This window comes from Kryptolebias marmoratus, linkage group LG9 (genome assembly GCF_001649575.2).
Source record: "Kryptolebias marmoratus isolate JLee-2015 linkage group LG9, ASM164957v2, whole genome shotgun sequence".
NCBI classification, from domain to species: domain Eukaryota; kingdom Metazoa; phylum Chordata; class Actinopteri; order Cyprinodontiformes; family Rivulidae; genus Kryptolebias; species Kryptolebias marmoratus.
In genome coordinates, this window is record NC_051438.1 from 9,098,759 (window position 1) to 9,121,034 (window position 22,276).

Below are 22,276 nucleotides of genomic sequence, written 5' to 3' on the forward strand. Positions count from 1 at the left end.
TTGCTTTTAGTACCTCGATGATTCGCCTTGAAGTCATTAATCCTCTACAATAATAATAAAATCTTTCAGATCATTAGCAGTCGTGCTGAGAGACAGTACTTAGTGGCATAAAAGAAGAGTTTCTGTTGTGTTTGTACCTCCCATCCACACCAAAAGATGAGACATTTTAAAAAATGCTTTCCAAAATGAAGATTTTTAAAAACAGTCAGTCGTGAATGTTTAGGAGGGAAAAAAAGAAACCAACTCACTGTAGATCAGGAAACAACGACTGGTGTCCTGTTCTGACATCTAGTGGCCATAAATGGGAACACATGAGTTCTGCTTTAAATCATGAGACTTTACACCCTGAGTCTTTCACTGTTGCGTGCACAGCTATAGGTTCTGCATGCTCACCTGTCATACTTCTACAGGCTGTTGACCTGACTGCGGAGAGAAACCAAAAACCAATTTTATAAAATTCAAAATGAGTCGTGCACATGCTTGCCACAGCCTGGGACTTTTCCTAGTGTGACCTCTTGAGAATTTTGTTTTTGTCTGATTTTGTTGAATTGTTTTTTTGTTTTTTTAGCTAAGCTGTTTAACAACTAGGAAGAGGCGCCTCTGATAGAGGAAGTAAGCTTGCAGTTTTGCACTAATTCAATTTCAATATGTGTCATTGTTTATGTTGTTTTATATTATAGCTGTGTGCAAAAAAAGGTGCACGTCCTCTTGCCATGCACGCTCACAGACCACCTGCTTTGGAGCTACTCAGACTTTTCCAGGTAAGAAAAAAACTGTTTCTGTTTTGACACTGCCAACACTGTTATTGCTTTTTAACCTCTTATCAACCCAATTCTGTGTCAGTTTTGGCTTATTGCTCGGTATCTATATGGGCTCAGTGCTAAGCTACAATGTGAAAACATGAGAGGACCGACCTTCTTCTTCCTCTCACGATTGTGCCACAGGAACAAGTGTGCCAAATATGAGAGCAGCCCACAACAGATAACGCCTCGTTTAATTGCGCGATCAAACCACACCATCCTCTGTGCATAAGGCTGACTTCTTTTTCAGCACGGACAACTTCTTCTGTTGTGTACTTTTGCACAAGAGAGAGGAAGGAGAGGAAGGGCTGATGCTGACTGTGTTTGTGAAGCTGCTGAGGCATGAGGTTGCTGACGATTCTTGTAGCTTCTCCTCTGTGTGCATGCTGTCGATTTAAGGAGAAGACATATTAACTCAAGGTAAATGCAGATGTTCTCTTTACAGATTAAAAAGTGCCTGTCAGGGAGTCGGGCTGCTGTCGGCTGTAGTTGATTTCATGTTTCTGGGTTTGCTGTAGCTGATGTTTTGTTGGTAAATCTTTCAGGTTTTACGGAAATGAATGCAACGCTGTACAAGTCTGTGTTTCAATTTTCAAAAATATAAAAACGTCAGTTGTATTAGGATGTTAGTTTTATATTAGGTTTTTGTTCGTTTGTTTGTTTTTGGCATCCTCTGTCACCTCATAGGAAAATTTGAACAAACTGCTGGAAAAGTGGTTTTTAACGTTATTACGAAACTGTTTGCATTGCTTTAAAGCGTTACATTCAAATGAAAGCCTAGAGATTATATGCATATTTCTTCCTGACACAGGATTTTTCTCAATTTAATAAAGATATTTGTAACTTTGGAACCTAACGTGATAAACGGTCCCTGAAATCATGAGTCAAGATTTCAGTAAATCAATCAAAAAGAACGGCGACTGTTTCTCTCTTCCCCTTGCGACTATGGTATAGGAAGGGAGGAGGCCTGTTTTGTTGTCAGAAGGAAGGATGATGGTGTGCTGATAAGCAACTCAACGCTCTTCCTCTGCAACCTTAAGTTTTCTGTTGTAGATTTTATCATTGTCTAATAATATCAAGTTATTGCTTCATCTGTTGGCAGTTCAGCTCGGTTCAACCCACCTCCCCCACACACAGAAACACGCTTAAGTATCTTCAGAAAGTTTTAAGCTCATTTAAAACGTGCAGTTCCTTTGCATGTGAGACACTAATAATAACCCTCAGTAATGCAGAAAGTAAAACCAAACGTGGCGCACACACATCCACACAGAACCTCAGAACATGGCTGACTGGTTTCATTTACATTCATTTATTTTTGGCACCTGATCTGAGAAAACTGCTCACGTTTTGGCCCCGTGTTCTTCACTACACCGTGACTGTTTATAATATGGCTCAAAGACAAATCAGTTTGAGATGTTTTACCTTGAACATTGCATTTGCTTTGGTTTAGCACAAAGCAAATACACAGGGATCAGGTGTTTAAACCTTTCCAATGTTTAAAGACTTTATTGATATCTAATAGATCCAAAATTTTGCTAAGGGGAAACAAGTTTGCTTTTCAGGGCTGTGAGAAACAATAAATGCTTTTGTTGATTTTCCAACAGAATGACTACCCTGTTTTTATCTAGTCCTTTGATTTCACAGAAAAAAAACCCACCTTGGACCCGTGTGTTTCTAAATGATTAGGAAAAGTCATCATCTATGTTAAAATTAAATTCACCAAAGTTCAACCAAAAGTGATTTTACGCACTTTTTTTTTTGCACAATATAAAACTGGAACTAGTTTGCTTATGCAGATAACACAAACAGACTTAGAGAATCAACCTTCAGAGAAACAAAAACTGCATTGTAAAATTAAAATATGCAGGAAAAAAAAAACAGTTTTTTATGGCTTGTATGAAACCGTCAGCTGCATTCATAGCGCTGGACTTTGGGTTCATATAATGACAGCTGCGGCTTTTTATTAACAACCTAAACTGCAGTATGTTTTTAAAAGCAAACAAGTCAAAACACTCCACCTGGATTCAAAAAAGCGAATTAAAAGGTTTTTATGCCCGATGTTCTGCTGCTGTGAAACTGTTTTTAACTTGTAATATTCAGGTCACTGTGTAGGTGGATCAGCACCTGCCAAACACGAGACCCATGGAGGCTGAGTTTCCTTTGCAAATTATTGAGTTCAGTCTTTAAACGGAAACATTTAGTTTCACGTTTTAAGCAAAAAACAAAAAGGCAAAAAAAGAAAAGGAAAAAATTATTTGAAAAAGCGGAAACCCCAAAGATGTGAAACGTTACCCAACTCCACTGGTATTGGTGTAACTTGTGAGGAAATGCTTGTGGTAGAAGAAAAAGCCACCAGCCAGAGTCCGTTGTCGATGTGTGATGAAATCTTAAATGCAGCTACTTCCAACAAACATCAGCTTTCTTCTGTAAAGCCTAATAGTAATTTGGAACTATTTTTTTTTAACAATGTAAGTTATGACTGAAACAGAGTCTTATTTTATAAAGAATTTATGAAATAAGACAAAAATTAAAAAATACAGTATGTACAAAAATACTTTGAAACACCTGGGTCAAATGGTGGGGTGGGGATGGCTATAAATAATAGACGCTACAGGGGTTTTATTCAGTTCTCCTTTCTCCTCATAAAAAAAATGTTCAAATTAAGCGGAATTTATGGACCCGTCATTATGGAATAATTTAACAGAGAAGAACCTGCTGAACAATACAAGATCCAATGACTCAGCAGATTCTGAGTCACTGGTTGCCACGGTGACTCCCGCCTGTTCTGGGGAGCAGAGGGAGGAGGGGCTGCACTCCTCATCAGACAGGCAAAAAATGCAAATTAGAAGTTGGGCCTTAAACAAAATGTCACTGTTCGAAAACTGTCATATAATAAAAGAAAAAAAAAACTTGAAATGTGAGAGGCCCTACGTCATCTGCAGTGTTTTATGGACTAGATAGAGCCGGTTTAAGAGACCCTTGACTTCAGGTTTTAAAAAGAGAACTCAGAGTTCAGATACAATGGAAGTCAATGAGAGTATGCACACTCTATGGAGGGTTTGAGAGAGGGATATGCTGACTGAAAAATACAAAAATGTCTGCATTTAAAAGTATAAATTGCATGGTGTAAACAGTAACTTTGTGGGGGGAAGAAACAATTTGTTTTCAAAAACCTTTTAAAAATTTAGGTGTGACATCATTCATTTATTCTAAGCCTAACATTAAAAGATTAAAACCTCACAAAATCATAAACTGTGATTGTGTAACTATATATAGTGACCCTTTCAAACTTTGAATGAGAGCTCCACAGAGGGATGGGTTTTCCTACTTATTTTGACAAAATTTAATTGTTGTGTTTGAGACGATTGTGAATTTAATCCACGTTGTGTGATGTACTGCTACCAGAAGTCAGGACCCTTTGTTTTAATCTTTTTTTTTGTGATCAAGCTGCACAGTTTGATAAAAATCTTGTGTGGGGTGGGGTTTTTGAAGCGGGCAAAATGATGCATCAACAACCATGACAGAATTGGAAGAATGTGTGGTTCAGTGCTTATGTGTCGGCATCTGTACTAAATTTATTACAAAAGATGTCATGGACTAAAATTAGTACTGTTCTACATTATTTACTCCTATTTACTTCTCTTTCAGGTGGGAAAGATGTCTGAATGAAACACGAACGAGTGAAAAAAGGAAGTGCCATTAGTGTCTGTATGAGAGGGAAAATGTCTCAGAATACTACGTTGTGTAACGATAGTTCAACGAACGTCGATGAGATCCTGAAACTGTATTATGCGGGCTTCTTCCTGCTGCTCTTCATCCCGGGGCTGCTGCTCAACACCGCTGCTCTCTGGGTTCTCTGCAGGCACATCTGGTACACAGTTACAAAGTCAGACAAATAAAAAAAAACAATGGGGCCGTAGGTTTTAGGCTAACTCTTTCGCGTGTCGTTCCACAGGAAGAAGACCAAGACGGTGATCTTTATGATAAATCTGGCTGCGGCAGACCTGGTTCACATCCTCTCTCTGCCCCTCAGGATCTATTATTACTTCAACCACAACTGGCCTTTTGGAAAGGCAGTGTGCATGATCTGCTTCTACCTGAGATACCTCAACATGTACGCCGCCATAGCGTTCCTGGTAAGAAAGTCGCTTGAGTGAAATGTGAGCCGAACACAGGAACGTTCAGCGGGAACTTTGGAATTTGTCTTCCCTTGGCATTAAATGCCACATGCTAATTATTATTTTAAAAAGACATTTTGGACGTAACAGGAAGTCGTTATTTCTCTTCTGCTGCATTTTTGGACAGTTTTATCACTTGTGTTAACTCTTTCAGATGTGTATCAGCATTCAGAGGTACGCCTTCCTGCTCAACCCATTTTCAGCTCGTCGCTGGAGACGCCGTTATGACCTGCTGATCAGTGTAATTTTGTGGGTGGTGGTCGGCCTGGCTTGCTCACCTTTTATTCTGATGCGAAGCAGCAGTCGCCAACAGCAGAGTACAAATGTCAGCGCATCAGCCAACACTTCTGACAGTGACAGCTGTTTTAAAGACCTGCCAATGCGCAAAGTGTCCTTACGTATGGCGGCCATCATAATAACCTTCACGGAGCTCTTTGGCTTCTTGATTCCTCTCATATGCATCATTTACTGCTCCGTCCGCATCGCCTGGTCCCTCAACCGGAAGCAGAGCGAGGATCAGCAGACATCGGCCTCGCTCAGCCCTTCAACGCGAAGCAGACTTCAGTCAGTTACATCCAACGGTCACACAAGCAAAAACCAAGAGAAGGATAGGAACAGGGAGAAAAGGCGAGCTCTGCGGATAGTGCTGAGCTGCTCTGCTCTCTTTCTGTTCTGCTTTGCCCCGTACCACATCAACTTCGTCCTCTACATGATGGTGTCGCAGGACCTTGTGGAAAACTGTGGCATCATCGCGGGCGTGAAACTGTTTCACCCGGTGTCTCTGTGCGTGGCGAGCCTGAGCTGCTGCCTCAATCCTCTGCTTTATTACTTTCTCAATGCTGAATTCCGAATGCACTTCATGCGCACCTCCTCTGTCTCCTCCTCCATCCTCTCCTCCCCGGTCAGCTCCCCAACGGAGTGTCCCACACAAACCAGGCTGCTGAAGATGGAGAGCAAATGTTCAGAGAACGTGAAAGCCGAATGAGCTACATGACAACAAATAGACGATATCTCATATTCTTTAAACACACAATTTTATCCAAAAAGGCTTAAATGTGAGGAATACCTTAATGGAAGGGTTCAGTGACATTCGGACATGTGAATTGGGAAAATTCAGGCTCAAACCTTCCTGCTAAAGTCTCTCAAGACGATGGGTATTCATAGCAGATTTTGGTCAAACTCTGATGTTACAGTTGTCTGTGAAACTGACCTGATAAGCTTTAAATGGACAGTGAAGTGGGATTCTATGAAAATGATGTGAAGAAATAATATTGTACGTGTCATAGATAGCTTTTCTAAACAGTTTCATTTTGACATGATTGGCAAGCCAACAGCTAGTAGTCTGCGCAGAACCGAGACCATGAATCATGAAAAAAAAAAAAAAAATGGAAATGAATGCCTGACTGAACTGGTAACAGAAGACTGATGAAATTGAAAACCTGTCAGAAACAAGATAACTGAAACATTCTGATACATAAAACTGAAAAACAAGAGTTTACAGAGAACTCCAATCAGAAAAAGCAAACCAAACAGACCACAAAAACCCCAAATGTTACATTTTCAGGCGGAAATATTGTGATATTCTTGCAGGAATTGACCCCAAGCTGCACTGGAACTGCTACGACTAGCAGCTGTTGCTGCTATTTGCACACAAGTAGCCCTAGATTTCTGTGAAAATAACCACTTAAAATGATGGTAATGTAAAGCTTTATAAAGTAGCACTCACATGAGCCGCTGTGATTTTCTTAAAGACTGGAGTTGTTTTAATCCACTTTGGTCTTGGCCTTGCAAGCACAGGCTGTTAGCTTGTCAACCTGATCAGAAATGACAAGCTAACTGCGAACTCTCTGGAAAGGTTTATGATCAATATCTTACTTAAATGGTATACAGTCCACACTTATATAGCACCTCTTTAATGTCTCCAGGTTCTGCAATGTTTCTTATTCACCCATTCACTCATTCCAAAGTATATTCACTCAGTATACAGCACTTTTCATGTTCTCACTTGTAAAGTGAAAAGTCTGTCGACGGTGAGGGGTTCAGTTCCTTGATCCTCAAAATGGAGGACAACCTCCCGAAGCACCTCCTCCATTTTGTTATAGATGACTCTTGAACAGCCTGATACTAGTCGTCAGGATTGATTTCTAGTCTGAGCGAGGCCAAGACCAAATTAGGCTGCCATCTTAAAACAAAGTTTTCAACATATTTCTTCTGAAAAAATCTTCCTCCCACTGTCAAATTGATATAACACAGTTATTTTCAGATACCAGGAGCTAGCATTCTGTGTGAATACCACAATATTTCTGCAGGAACATCTGTGTAATGTGAAACTGACGGTGGTGAAAGGTTCATAAATTTACATTTGCATATATATAGCCATAAAACCTTTGAGATGAGAGTTGTTTTAAGATGACAGTAACCCACTTTGACCCTGCCTGCACTCAGACTAGCTATGAGACCGTCAATCCACTCAGAATTAAACTCTCTTTCTCCAAAATGAGATCATTCAAAGAGCTATCTACGACAGGTAAGATAATAAATGTTTATAATTTTTTTAACAGAGGCTGGACTGTAAAAGTTTGTTTTTTTTCTGAATGCGAAGAATCTGCCTGTTCTTAAGGAAGGAGTCCATTGTTTTAAAATGAACAAATGACATACATGTTTTCTTTTTACTTTGGGTTTTTGTATATGTATGTGCACATACTCAGCAATTAGTTGAAATAAGCTATCTCAAAGAAGATGTGTGTCAGTTTGTTGTCATTCTTTGTAAATAACAATTAAAAAAAACCAACCTGTGTTACAGCGTGTGCTTTTTGATGTTGATTTTGAACGTGCACTTGAGGTTTGTTTTTTTTTGAGTGACACACAGCAGATGAAAACAGGTACAAACTCGTTTCTGCTGAACTTCCTCCCACAGTGCGCAAAAGGGCGAGTGCAGTTGGCGTCTGTTTGCAGCAGCTTCGAGCAGCGGTAACTGTCAGCATCTGAGGGCTGAACACCCGCGTGTCTTCTCTCTGTGCATCTGTTAGAGGAGTCTGAGCCGAAGCAGGAAGATGAGCTCAGCCCACCTACCAAAATGTGTTCGCCTCTTATGTTTCTGCTGGAATCGCCTTTCAGATTCATTCAGCTGAAATTCCCCCTAAAGAAATATAATTTTACAATATATATATATACATATATATGTGTGTATTTATTTTTTTTATCAATAATATGCCTTGTCCTGGTAGGCTGGTGTAAAAAAATTGTACAAAAGCCACACCCCCCTCTGTTCACAGGAAGCCCAATGTGTGAATACTGAAAGCCCCATTTCATGTTAGACACAGACAGAGACAGGCAAAAGAAATACAGATGCCTTAACATGAGACAAAAACAGGAAATTACATAAGAAAAGAAAAAGAGATTGCTCTGTACCAATAAAATGAGAGAGAATAGTGCTGATAAGAGGCAGGGTGGGTGAAGTGAACTATGTTAGAGGAGGAGAGGGTGAGAAACGCTTGTTGGCTTCATCCTTCTGATTTCTGATGCTACGGTGACGTGAAGTTTGAAGACTGAGGTAAGATTTATCATCATTGTTCCAAATGTGTAAAAACTGTCTGAGCAGCTGGATGCTTTGAGTGAGGAGTCGTTCCTCACAGGGGATCTCGTTTGTTACTCCAGAGTGAGGAATGTCTGCTTCACTCGGTGTGTGTGGATGTGTGAGGGGACATCTTAATGTGTCAGTGAAGTGGACTTCGTATGGACCGTGGTATTTTAGCTGGAACAGGACACACGCGGAGGGACCCCGGGTGCTCTCCGTCATCTTTCTGGGTGCTGTTACACGAGGCTAATCATGAATGGAAAAGGTGTAACTCCCCAGCAGCCCACAGAGAGGTGATTCATAGCAGAGAAAATGAAGTTTCCACTGAGGACTGAAACTGCTGAAACCCAAAGTATGAAAGATTACAGATGACCTTTAATATAACTGTAACTCTGCTCCTTTTTAATTTTTTTTTAAGAAGCTATAAACAAGTTTCCCATACATACAAGAAACGAGTGGCTCTCATCACAGATATGTGAGTTTGGGCAAGTTTGACAGGAATGCAAATTGATTGTGGAGGAAATGGTTAGTCTTTGTAACAGTAACTGTCATAAATAGACATCCTCTGACAGATTACACATGGTGTAAAAGTGAGAGCAATGAGTGGAGAGGAGCACAGAGGTCAGTGGTCAGTAGATCAAAATGAGTTCTCAGGACTGGAAGTCCACTGGGAACCGTTTCAGTGGGCTGTAAAGTTTGATAGACTTGTCAGAAAGCTGGAGGGGAATCCAAACTGTGCAGAATCCCCTTTTAAACATTCCCACATCTTTGATGGAAATTTATTTAAATACATTTTGACAGACATCAAATCTACAACTGCTGCATTGATTGATGCTTTAATACAAGATTATTAAGCTTGTAATAAGACAATAGACTCCTAAAAATGGGAACCTTGTTGGGCTATAAACAAATGAGCTATATTAACTAAAAAAAGAGAAAAGTTTTTTACTTTTTGCACTCTATTTCTACCATCTTTACCCTCCAAAATCCCCATAAAACAGGACTGAAATGCATGCAGCAGTTTTGTTTATTCTCTTGCTTCACCCCCATGAGTCATTTTACACCCCCACATACTTGTCTTATGAACCTTTTGAGGAGGCCAACGCCAAGTATGGAAACCTCCACACAAACCCTCTTAACTTTATCTGAAGTAAATATTGCATCAGTGTCACGCAGTGGGTGAATGAACCAGAAATCATTATCTCCTGCTGTCAAAAGCAAGAGGCGATGATGTCTCTGTGTGTTTCTTTGTCTGTTGTAGCAAAACATCTCATGAACTACTAGATGGATTTTAACGAAACTCTCAGAAAGCAACCATTAGATATAAAGCTAATGAACTTTTGGTGTCACTACATTCAAGATGGCCGCTACAGCAACCTTAGCCAACACAAAAGTGGCTCTAACTCAGACAGTTTTCCAGACATTAAGGTAAACTGGTGTGGTAGAAGCTGACAGCCATTGGGAAACATCTTTGACATTAACTGTTGGGAGTTCATACTGTCTGTCTGTTAGCAAAATATCTCATGATCCACTGGATGGATTTTAATAAAACTCAGAAAGTGATCATCGGATTAACATTTGGAGCCAATTCAGATATTGAGCTAAATTTGATGCGGAACAGCTGAGAGTTACTCTCAACAAGAGAAGAGAGGACTCTGTACAAGCAGGACAGAAATACAGAAATACACTGAACAGGGAGATCAGAACATCTAAAAGAAGATATGCTGAATCACATCACTGACTACAGCTGACCATCCGTTCCTGTTCTGATGAACAAAGGCCTGGTCGACAACCTGAACACCTTCTACTGCAGGTTTGAGGAGGACTCCACTTTCTTCACTCGACCAAGGACAGCATTTACCTCCATTACACCCTCGACATCTATAGTTCCTCGTTCCTGTGGCAGCCTGACCCCATTCATCATAAGGGAAGAGGACGTGAGCTGACTTTTCCAAAAGCAGAACACCAGGAAAGCGCCAGGCCCTGACGGCATCACACCCCCTCCTGTCTGGAGGCCTGTGCTGTCCAGCTGGCTCCCATCTTCTGTCGCATCTTTATCGGATCACTAGAGCTCTGTGAAGTTCTCTCCTGTTTCAAACAGGCAACAATCATTCCAGTCCACAAGAAATCTTCCACCAAAGGTCTGAAGGACTACAGACCAGTAGCCCTGACATCCGTCGTTATGAAAGCCTTTGAACGCCTAGCACCTGAAGGACAAACCAGGTCACCTCCCAGGTCTCTTACAGATTGCCTATCAGGTTAGTGGTTGACGCCATAAACCTGAGTCTACACTTCATTCTACAACATCTGGACCACCCGGGGATCTACGCAAAGATTCCTGTTTGCGGACTTCAGCTCAGCGTTCAACACAGTCGACCCACAGATCCTCTCCACCGAGCTCTCCCAGCTCAGCGTAGTCTGCCAGTGGATCATCAACTTCCTGACAGGCAGGAAGCAGCAGGTGAGGCTTGGTGACATCACGTCAGGAGTATGGACAATTAGCACAGGAGTTCCTCTGGGATGTGAGGACAAGTGAATGATGACAGGAACACAAGGAGCAAAAACCAAACACGAGGACAACCAAATAAAAGAAACAATAAACCCAATACACAAGACTTAGTTCAACTGAACACAGGGTAACCAGAAACACAAAAAAAGATACCCCTTAATACAAAAGGAAACTCAAAGAAAAACCAAAATCTTGACACTGCCGAGACTTGTCTACACAGCTGTCATTGAGTCCAAACCGTGCACATCTATTAGAGTCTGGATGAGTCAGCAAGAAAAAAAGCAGATTGCAAAAGACAACAAAAAACGCAAAAAACATCATTGGTGCTCCCCTGCCCACCCTTCAGGATCTGCATACAACAAGTCAAGAAGAAGGCAGGGAACATCGCCAAAGACTTTTTACACCTCAGTCAGTGTTTGTTCCAGCTCCTTGCATCTGGCAGACACTACAGAACTGCCAAAATAAGCTGCTAAGAACCAGATCAGTGGCCTTGTGGTAGAACGTCTTCCCTGAAACTAGGAGGTTGTGGGTTCAATCTCCGGCTGGGTCATACCAAAGACTTTACAAATGGGACCCATTGCCACCCTGCTTGACACTCAGCATTAAGGGTTGGAATTGGGGTGTTAGATTCCCGAGTGCAGCGCTGCTGCTCACCACTCCCTCAGGGCATGGGTCAAATGTGGAAAACAAATTCCACACACTCAGATGTGTGACAATCAGTGGTACTTTAACTTAACTTTAAATCAGAATCACAAGACACCAAAATAGTTTCTTCCATCAACATCATGAACACCTGAAGTGACTTTCTGCTGGAAATGGGTCTACGTACCATTCATACTTTATCCTTACATCAAAAATCAAATATTTTTGAAATGCCCTGCGACCTCATTTGATCTTGTATATTATATTTCACCGACATGTGTGACCCGGAAGTTTGTTTTTGTGTGATTTTTGTATATGTATCGATGCCATGGCCTCTCATAAATGCTCGTGATTATGTTTACAGTGTTACTGCTGCCGTGCCAGTCTGGTGTCTTAAGTTGTGTAAAACTGTAAAATGTATCTTAAGCAAAACTTCGGTACCTGGAAGATCCTACCGATTTTTTATCATTTTTAGGCGTAACTCGTTTGTTTCCCTTGAACAAAACGTAGCTGTCCATTTCTAAAGGCTATAGGCGAGCCCACTATTCTACCTCCATTGTGTGTAGGCGTATGTGTGTTGGCCATCAAGACGTTTTCCGGGTCACACGTCGGAGAAAAATAAAAATTAAGATCAAATGAGGTCGTGAGGCATTTCACAAATGTTTGATTTTTGATGTGAGGATAAAGTCAAAAACACAAAAAGCATTGATGCTTTGAATTTCTTTAAGTCCCACATGAAATTGAATAATGAAATGTTGATTTTCGATTTTTAAATTTTTGATTCTCAGTAAAAACAATTGAACAAATGGTACTCGGGCCGGGGATGTGGTCCTTCTTCCTCCTTCTTGTTTGCTTTTTGTTACTGCGCCTTTATTTTCATTGTCCATATTGTTATATTTGCATTTTTGATTTCCATTTTATCTATGTAAATTGTATTTGTGTTGCTGCTTTTGTTTATTGTTTTTATTCAAATTTGTTTTTGCATGTTGACTTTTGTATTTTCTTTATGTAAATTGTGTGAGCATATAGAGCGCGGCCATCAAACGACATCACATTCCATGTGGCTGTACCTGGCTAAAAAAGTGGTTCTGGTTCTCAGAGCACTATCCCATCTTACGAAATCTCACAATATCGCATGAGATTGCACATAACGTCATTAAAAGGTTTGACCAAAAGGACTATAACTCTATCCCCTCTCAGCAGAAGATGATTTGAGTTTGAAGGCGGTGGGTGATATGCAGTCCTCCAAGGAACACTAGGCCTTAATTTAAAGAGGGTTTAATAAAATATATGTTAATTGTTACTGAGCTGCTTTAAGTTAACGTGACAACTGTTACAGCTTTTCTTGTAAGCACTGACTTTACAGTTTAAATTGTTCCACTTCAGCTGAATAGATTACCTGAGTAAAACTGAAGAAAGTTTCATTTGCTTTTCATTTCTGCTGCTGGATGTGTCAGAAAGCGGTCAGCAGTGCAGAAGGTGTCACCTAAAGGAGAGAAAAAAAAAAGTAACAAGATTTACCCCTCACATATAGTCAGACATACCGAGTGCCGGTTTGTGTGACCTGCTAACCACTCGCCCAGCGTGACATTGCTAACCACGCTAGTTTCACTGGCGCTGAGGCGTTTATCTCCAGATAATCGTCGGTTGCAGTGCAGGTGGAGATGCTCAGCAGTGAAGACAGTGTAGGAGCGTGTAATGTCTATGGGTTTTCATACAGTATTTACTGGAAAGGGCACTGAAAAGGCACTGAAAAAGATGTGAACACGCAGATTATTTATCTCTGAGCATCATTGGTTTTAAAGCACGGTGTGAGAATTCAGATGTGGCTGCTGAGTGTATGTGTGTGTGTGTGTGTGGGCTTTATTAACAATGAGAGATCTGTTGAAACTTTAAAGCACTTTCTCGTAAACCCGACGGCTATCTGAGTTACATGCAAAACCTGCTGCAATAGGAAGCTGATTTACAGATACACCAGAGTCAGCCTGGTTTCAGTTTCCCTCTGTGTGCTCAGAAACCAGAGGCAGGGTCAGTTTTTCAGCCACAGCGGCCACATCTTTGTGCCAGGAGTAAGCTCCAGTAATGTAAAGCTTCTGCTACACGCTTAGAGATGAGGCTGACGAAACTCCAAACTGAGAGAAAATGGTTCCCTCCAAGGCAATGCGACAACCTGAGGCGGGAAATATTTGGTTTGTTTAATCCTCCGTTTTGAGAATAAACTCGTATTTCCAAGACAGAAGACAACATGTTGAGAAAAAGACTATTTGGAGAATAAGGTCAAACTTGAGGAACCTGCCGCCTCAGGGCAGGGACCCATTTTGTATCAGTTCTGCTTTTTTTCATTAGGCATAACAGAACACAAGTCCCACTTTATACCAATTCAAACCACAGTTTTTTTTCTATTTTTGTCACAAATTTCGATTTGCTACCTCTTCACTCAGATTTGTAAAAACCTGTGAAAAAAAAAGAAAAAAAAAGTGAAAACGTGCAGCCCGATTGGGAACAGTCTACAATGACTATAAGCAGAAGTGCATCACTCAGCGTCGAGGAAATTTACAAAATAAAAAAAAATTCCATATTCCATATTCTTGGAGCTCTGTAGCTCGTGCATCTTTCACAGTACAAACATCGGGATAGTCAAGTCAATTTTGAAGTGATGTTTTGTCAAATGGTTACCAGTAGTACCTTACAGTGTGAAGAAAAGGCAAAAGTCTTCATCCAGGCTCAGCTAATTGGTAGCCAAACATTTTTTAAAATTGTTTTTCAGGCTTATAAATAACTCTTTATCAAAAACAAGATACAAACGTGAAAGAGCACTACATTTACTAATATTAAAACTCTGTTTAGTTTAATAATGTTCTAACTATTGATAACTATTTGGCAGAAAATCACTTCAAAGTTTAATGGACTATCCCTTTAATAAGTAACTGAAAGTTAGACTTGGTTTTTACACAGTCACTTGTTTTTTAGGAGATTTTACACCAGAATATTCGACTTGCAGTGTAATGGCATCACGCTAACGTTTAAGCTGTCTAAACTTTCCAACATTTTTGCAAACAAACTTCTTATTCCCAGAATCTTTATCCTTCTTGCACAGTTTATATATCAAAACACAGGACTTTTGGTCTCCTTTTACCCAGCGTGTATCTCACTGCTACATGCCTTATTGTTTCCTCTCAAATCATCCCAGAGAGCAAAGTGCGCAAATCCAAACTTCCATTCACTTCCATTGTGTCGCAGCTCAGGATTTTCTCTTCAAAGTTAGAAACAAAGAGTTTTCTTGTCAAATCTTCTACATAGGACGATGTAGACGCACAAAGCTTGACAAGTGTGACGACCAGATGCTTCTTACCACTTTCAGTTCAGTAATTTTAGTAAGACTTGGTTTTTTCACAGCAACTGTTTGAGGCTTAATTCTTACTCTGTTTCTCGGTCAGTTGATCCCATGAAGAGCACTAACCCGGGGGGGTGATAGACACAAGTGTGTGGTTACCATGGTGATCTTAATAAGCCATTGGTAACTGCTTTAATATTTATTTTTATGTTGATTCTCTTTACACTTCTTATACAGATTATTTGTCAAAACACAAGCATTTTATTAGCACAGATTTTTACAAAAGATTCAAATTACAATTGGGCTTTAGAGAAGAAAGTTTATGTATGTTGGAACTTTAGGCAGAGCTGCATTGGTACCTTTGAGAATGTCTTCAGAAACGTTCTGGTTGGTGCCGACCATTGTAGTGCAGTAAAGGGACGGATTACTGTCCAATTCTGAGCTTGTTCGATATTATTTTATTCTACTGTAAATTAATGTGGCTTAAACGGAAGTGCGCCCACACAGTATATTCACATATATGTCATAACGGCCAACTCGTCAGCAGCGTGTGTGGCATTTTGAGCTACGACATACTTTGCCAAAAACAACACCCTCAATAACGCCACAAGATCAGAGAGTCCTTCAAATCCTCCTGAAGCTTTGTGTTCTTTGAGCATACTGTGAGTTAGGAGCACCACTCAAGCACCATAAGATATTTGGACTTTCACCAAATGATTTAGCTTTTCAGTATTTTTGGTGACATTTTCATGAAATCACAGTTTAGGTTTTATAAGGTTTCTGGCCACTTTCTGAGTTTAAAGGCATAATAGCTGACAAATTACGCAGTTTTTCAGAGTTTAATGATGTAGAGTTTCTACATCATGTAGAGTGTAGAGTTTCTCATTGTGGTTTTTATAAAAATTGTGTCAAAGAACAGCAATTATTCCTCACCTTTGTTTACAACTAAATTCAGTGATCAGTTAAGAAATTCTCCTGTTTGAGTTGCGGATATCTCAGCACAGCTCATTTTATCTGATCTTAGCCCCAACTTTCTGCTTTAACGCTCTCTACCGCTCCGTTTCCTCCCAGAATGACTCCACTTCTGTCTCCTCTCGTTCTCACAGCTTTTAGTTTCCTTTCAGAAGAAGAAGAACTTCACCTTTTCTCTTTCCACCTGCTGTCTCTGATTCCATTGTTCTCCCTCTGACTCTGTTTACCTTTAGGGATTATTTTACGGACTTGTAATTGTTGGCAACAAAATCTGACTCTGCTGATTTAGCTTGTTTATCAAACTTTGGTAGTGAATGATGTGTATGCAGTGGGAGAAAAAAGTCCAGCATTTTCTCCGCTTCCCAGGGTGGCTGCATCTTCATCACCAAGGGCAAGTAAAAATGTTCTGCAGCCCAATGAATTTGCTTAATTTGAAGGAGGCTAAGATATTAGACTACTATGAGAACTTTAGTAATGATGACATACTGTTCATATGAAATGCTCTTGGAGTGCTGCACAGGAAAGCAGACAGTTACTTTGGGTGGTTTTTTTTTTTGTTGTTGTTTTTTGTATTAGCCTGCGGTCCAGAAGGGCTATGTGGGTAGCTCAGCATCATTTTGTGAAGCAATGGGTGGGGTAATTTATGCTCACCAAGAGGTTTTATGTGAGGGTGTTTTTTGTTTTGTGTGTGTTATTGTTATTGCCAGACAAATACTAGGCTGTGGTTTTTGGTTTGTTGCAACTGTACACGGTTTGATATTCTGTTCCCATCTTTGTATTAATAATGAGCAAGGATATGGATCCTTTAACTTTAATTTCTTGGAATGTCCGTGACTTCAGTCCTGTCAAGCGTAGAACAGTTTTTACTCATTTGAGGTCTTTAAAAGCAGACATCATGTTTCTTCAAGAAACACATATAATGGTCACTCAACAGAGGAAACTCAGGGTCAATTGGATCGCTCAGACTTATTCACCTTTTTCGTCTAAAGCTAGAGGGGAAGCAATTCTTTTTCGTAAATCTGTGCCTTTTTGTCTCCAATCTAGCACGATTGATCCTAATGGTCATTTTATTATATTAAAAGAGCTCATCAATTATTTTCCAGTGACTTTAGTTAATATTTATGGCCCAAATTCGGATGACTTTTTTTAGGAAAGGTTTTGATTTGATTTTAGATGATGATTCAAGTTATATTTTCACAGGAGGGGATTTTAATTGTTACCTTGATCCTTATGTAGACAGCTTGTTTCCAGCGCCATCACAGAACATTCTCTCCATACAAACTCTTAACAATTTAATCAGATCAAGAAGATACAAGATGCCATAAAAGCATTCCCTACTAGAAAGGCTCCGGGACCAGACGGCTACGGCCTTGAATTTTATAAGGCTTTCAGCAATGTATTAACACCTATATTATTAAGAATGATTCATCAAACATTTATAAACAGAGAACTTCCTTCCTCTCTATGACACGCCAACATTTCTGTTCTTCTTAAAAAGGATAAGGATGAAACTGACCCATGCGGTTACAGACCCATTGCTTTATTAAACTATGATCTTAAAATAATGACAAAAAGTCTTGCAACTAGACCGGGCAAAAGTATAGCAAGTATCATTCATTCTGATCAGTCAGGATTCGTCACGGGCAATCATTCTTTTTGTAACATACATAAAATTCTCAACATATTAAATCAAATCTGTCGACTATCGTTCCCTAAGCGTTTAGATACTGTTTCCTTTCAGAAGGAGAACTTTTCTCTTTCCACCTGCCATCTCTGACTCCACTGTTCTCCCCCTGACTCTGTTTACATTTAGGGATTATTTTATCCACTCGTAATTGTTGGCAACAAAATCTGACTCTGCTGATTTCACTTGTTAATCACAAACTATGCGGTAGACTTCTGGTAGTGAATGATGTGTATTTCGTGGTTATTTTTTTTTATCATCGATGATGCACATATACTAAAAATCATTTTCAAAAACCCTGTGTTTTGACGACTAATGTGGCTTTAAAATGAGTGTCTGTGGCACAGGATGTTTGTCTCCCCACTCTGAGGTCACATGACAGAGGGGAGCTGTCATAAAATCCTCAGCAAACTTAGTTTTCCAATTTCCCATTTACAATAAACACGCAAATTATACATGAAAACATAGGCATTATAGGCGTTACGCATTCTTTCTGACAATGCGTCCTTCATTGCGACAGGACCTTTGGTTTTCACTCAAATCCCCCAGAATTCAGAGACTGCACACATAAGCTCCCATAGACTTACGACTTAAATCGGCTCGACTTTTTTCTTCAAAACGAGAAGTCAACAGCACTTTTTAACTTGTCACATCTCCAACACACAGCACTGTCCAAACCTCAAAATTTACATGAGTGACGTCCGCAGCTTCCTGTCGCTCATGGTTCAAGAATGATTTCAACACATCTTATGGCTTTTGCAGTACAACTGTTTGGTTAATTTTTTCAGTCTTTATCTCGCAGAGAAACTGAGTCCACTGGCCTGAACAGCATTTCTCATCATGGCTGCCATCATAAACCCTGTATATGAAAAATGATTAGAGCTTTTACATCATAGAAAAATGAGGCTTTTTGGAACTTAAATTTTAACTTGTACTTTCAAAAGAAAACTTTTCATAGCCCGCTGCTATGAATCTGTAGGGTTATGACTCAGTCAGTTTTACAGATATTGAACCAAACTTTGGTGTGACAATAGCTGAGCGTTAATCCCTGAGTACTAACAGATCATTAAGTGATTTTTAACATTAAGTGCTGAAGTCTGTCTGTCATAAACACTCAACGGATTTAAACAAAACTCTCAGAAAGTAATTATTGGACGTACAGTATGTCTACAGATGATAACTTATGGTGATGAATATTACTCACCAAGTGGCAGGCACCAACAAAATGTCTGTTCTCTAGTCAGTATTCTTTGGTAAAACTCATACTGTAGCTTAAACTGCTGAAAACTTTCAGAAGTTATTTAAAGGTTGTGAACAGATCCAGACTCAAGTTTCGTACAGTACTAATACTTATTACCAGCTTGTTTTTATGTGATGAAGGGAAAGAATGTCATTTTCATTAAAACTAGTTCATTTACACAAGAACATATGGCTCCTGCAGGTCTTTGTGTCAATGCTGGCTTTAAATTTCAAAATAAACCTATTCTCAACATTTTGACTTTATTTTTGAAAGATTTATTAACTCTATTTTCAGCTTTTTAATAAGACAAAAAAATCTTCCTCAGTGTTGTTTTTTCCCCCCTCAATGTGGCACTAATAGTCATACATCTGTCTCTTAGTTCATGTCTTTAAATTTACTCACTTTTCTCTCTACCATCAGAACCACTCTGACCGGACGGCTTGAAATCCTGACAGTTTATCGGCATGGGACACGAACTTCACCAAGGGACATCGTTCTTCTGTCCGCAGTGCTGCTGGGAAGGGGCAGCATGAACTCCCTCTCCACATGATGGATGCTCAAAGTAAACTGTCAGCAAACTACAAGCAGTTTCCCTGAAACAGTCCAGCTGCAGACGTACAAGGCAGCCAGCCTTAAATCGGCTGGCATCTCTCAGCTTTAAGATGAACAACTCAAGCTGTGGTAATAACAGCAGTCTGAAGACTTACCAGCACCAAGTGTACGCTGTGGTTTACAGCGTGATCTTAGCACCGGGCCTGTTGGGTAATGTGCTGGCTCTCTGGGTCTTCAGGATCTACATCAAAGAGACCAAGAAGGCTGTGGTGTTCATGATGAATCTCGCTGTGGCCGATCTGCTGCAGGTAAAGGATATCTGCCCACATCTTTTGTATTTTTACATAACAGAAAAAGATTTTAAACCAGCTAACACTGTAATACTTTACTTTGAACCCCTTTTAGAGCAAGTGCTCTAAAAGGGGTTCATTATGTTGGTGATGTGATGACAGTTTAATTTCTAACCCTGACTCAGCAGTGGATAAAATGAGTGGAAATAGAAAAAGGGGAAGAGTGACAGAATCAAAAATAACTACAAAACATACAAAAAAATAAATACTAATGAATGCCTATTAAATAAAAAATATGTTATGCTTTTAGCATTTCTTTCTTTAGCTTTAACTTATTTGGGCAGCGATTGCTGGGAAATATCTAATTATACAAAAGTCAAAACTATAAATTGCTGTACTGCGCTGAATTTGCCTCAACAACGTGCAGTCGTTTCTTCCTCAAAGCAGCTGCCACATGTTCTGAAAATAAAAATAACAGATGATAAGCATAAAGCAGAAGAAGGTTACGACAAAACAGCAACTCGTTGGCTTTGGCTTCATTTCATAAGTTAACAAAAAAAAAAAAAGAAGAAAAAAACAGATGTAACAGAGCTGAGATCTAAAAGAGAACTGCCAGAAAGAACAGCTTGAATGTCAAAAAGTCCTAATTTGTTAGGTTAGTGTACTAAATGTTTAAATGTTTACTGTTTATTGGTGAATGTTTGTTGCGTTGCTCGTTGCAGTTTTACGGTCAGAGCAAAGTGCATTTCATTCACATCGTACTTTCAAAATAAATAAAAAGATTGTGCACCATACTGTTCATAACCAGCACAAACTAGAACTTCACCACAGAAACTACCATCGGGTTTTGGGGAACTCGTGCAGACAGCTCTAAATAAAAAAGCGCCTCTTTATGTGACAAACACGGGGGTGGATGAATTATGGTTTAGGCTTCTGCAGTAAAAGTTTTTTCTTAGCTATTTACACCAACAGATACTTCATAATTTGGTGTCCAAATTTGCCAGTGCAGAAAAAAAAATCATGACATATACTCTGGGATCAGTTGTTTGTTACATGCATTAAAATCTGCAGTTCATTGTTGTGCTGATTGTTTGTATTGTTCTTATAAATACCACACTGAGACAATTAAGCATTAGTCTATAAAGATAAACATGACATCTTATACTACAAATACAAATGTTTCATTTTTCCGAATAATGTGAAAAATAAAAAAAAGGAGAAAAGCATTAAACCTGAGGCTTTGACTTTTCTTAGTTCCTGAATAATGTCCATCTCTCACTTTTTCTCCCATTGGACAAACTTTGAAAGAGTCACGATTAAAAAACTATTTATGCAAATTTACTTCTTTTTTTTTTTCCAAAAATTGTAAATTGTTTGCCTCATTTTTAATCTTCAATAAGAGCTGTTCATACCCAGATGATGTGATTGACTTATTTATTTTTGATCTTTCTACAACCATCCTGATGCTCAGGTGCTGTCCCTGCCTCTGCGGATCTACTACTACCTGAACAACGTCTGGCCCTTCGGTCATGTTCTCTGCCTGGTCTGCTTCTACCTGAAGTACGTCAACATGTACGCCTCCATCTATTTCCTGGTGTGCATCAGCGTGCGCCGCTGCCAGCTCATCATTCGCCCGCTGTCGTACAACTCATCGAAGCAGAAGGGAGACTTTTTGATTTGCGTGTTCGGGTGGCTGCTGGTCTGTTGTTGCTGTGCAATTTTCCCTTTGGTGAGGAGCACCAGCTCCAACAGCACTTTAACTGACTCCCAGCAGTGTTTCTCAGAGCTGCCTATGAGACCCGTCAGTCCCCCGGCAGTCTGGGCCCTCCTAATAGTAGCAGAGCTGCTGGGATTCATCATCCCCCTCATCTTGGTGGTGGTGTGCGCGTGCATGACTGCTGGCAGCCTCCGAAAGGTGACGACGGAGACTGTCCCCGACAGAGGGGAGAAAAGGAGGGCGTTGAAGATAGTGCTGAGCTGCGCCGTCGTCTTCTTACTGTGCTTTGCACCTTACCACATCACTTTGCCCCTGGACTTCTTGGCAAAGTCCAACAAACTGAGCGACTGCTCCGTCAGGGACCTGATCCAGCGGTGCCACACTGTGAACCTCTGCCTCGCCAGCCTGAACTGCAGCCTGGACCCGCTCATGTACTACTTCACAAGCGACGAGTTCTGGAAGCGCCTGAATAAACCGGAGATCCCCGACAGCATGAGCTTCAACAGGCGCCTGTCCTGCATGAACGGAGGAGAGGACTTGGATGATGACTGATTTTATTATTGCCAATGTTGATGAATCAGCATCTTATTCATGACCACTAAACCCTGAGATAGTCCGTGCATTCCCACGACGACTATATAATTTATGCATAAGTATGGAAAAATATGAAACTGAAAATGTGATTTTTATCCTGTTATTTATTTGCCATTAAAACATATTTAGTTTTTCTACATCTGAAGAGCGATGAGTTTTATTTCCACAAAGAACCCCGGCTATCAGG

General features: G+C 40.1%; 2 protein-coding genes across 4 annotated transcripts; both read left to right on the plus strand.

The window, feature by feature from the left end:
• Positions 1-356: 356 nt before the first annotated feature.
• On the plus strand, positions 357-6,411 carry p2ry10 (P2Y receptor family member 10). Of its 3 annotated transcripts, XM_025006701.2 has the most exons (5): positions 359-761; positions 1,051-1,220; positions 4,449-4,671; positions 4,756-4,936; positions 5,133-6,411. In XM_025006701.2, the coding sequence occupies exons 3-5, from the start codon at positions 4,466-4,468 to the stop codon at positions 5,961-5,963; spliced, it is 1,218 nt and encodes a 405-aa protein (XP_024862469.1). In that variant the 5' UTR covers positions 359-761; positions 1,051-1,220; positions 4,449-4,465; the 3' UTR covers positions 5,964-6,411. The 3 variants fall into 3 exon arrangements, with proteins under 3 accessions (XP_017275250.1, XP_024862469.1, XP_037833264.1); XM_017419761.3 differs by lacking the exon at positions 1,051-1,220 and having other exon boundaries at positions 357-761; XM_037977336.1 differs by lacking the exon at positions 359-761 and having other exon boundaries at positions 835-1,220.
• Positions 6,412-8,302: 1,891 nt separating this feature from the next.
• On the plus strand, positions 8,303-22,228 carry gpr174 (G protein-coupled receptor 174). The gene is made up of 3 exons (XM_017419763.3): positions 8,303-8,531; positions 19,357-19,796; positions 21,250-22,228. The coding sequence occupies exons 2-3, from the start codon at positions 19,599-19,601 to the stop codon at positions 22,045-22,047; spliced, it is 996 nt and encodes a 331-aa protein (XP_017275252.1). The 5' UTR covers positions 8,303-8,531; positions 19,357-19,598; the 3' UTR covers positions 22,048-22,228.
• The last annotated feature ends 48 nt before the right edge of the window (positions 22,229-22,276 follow it).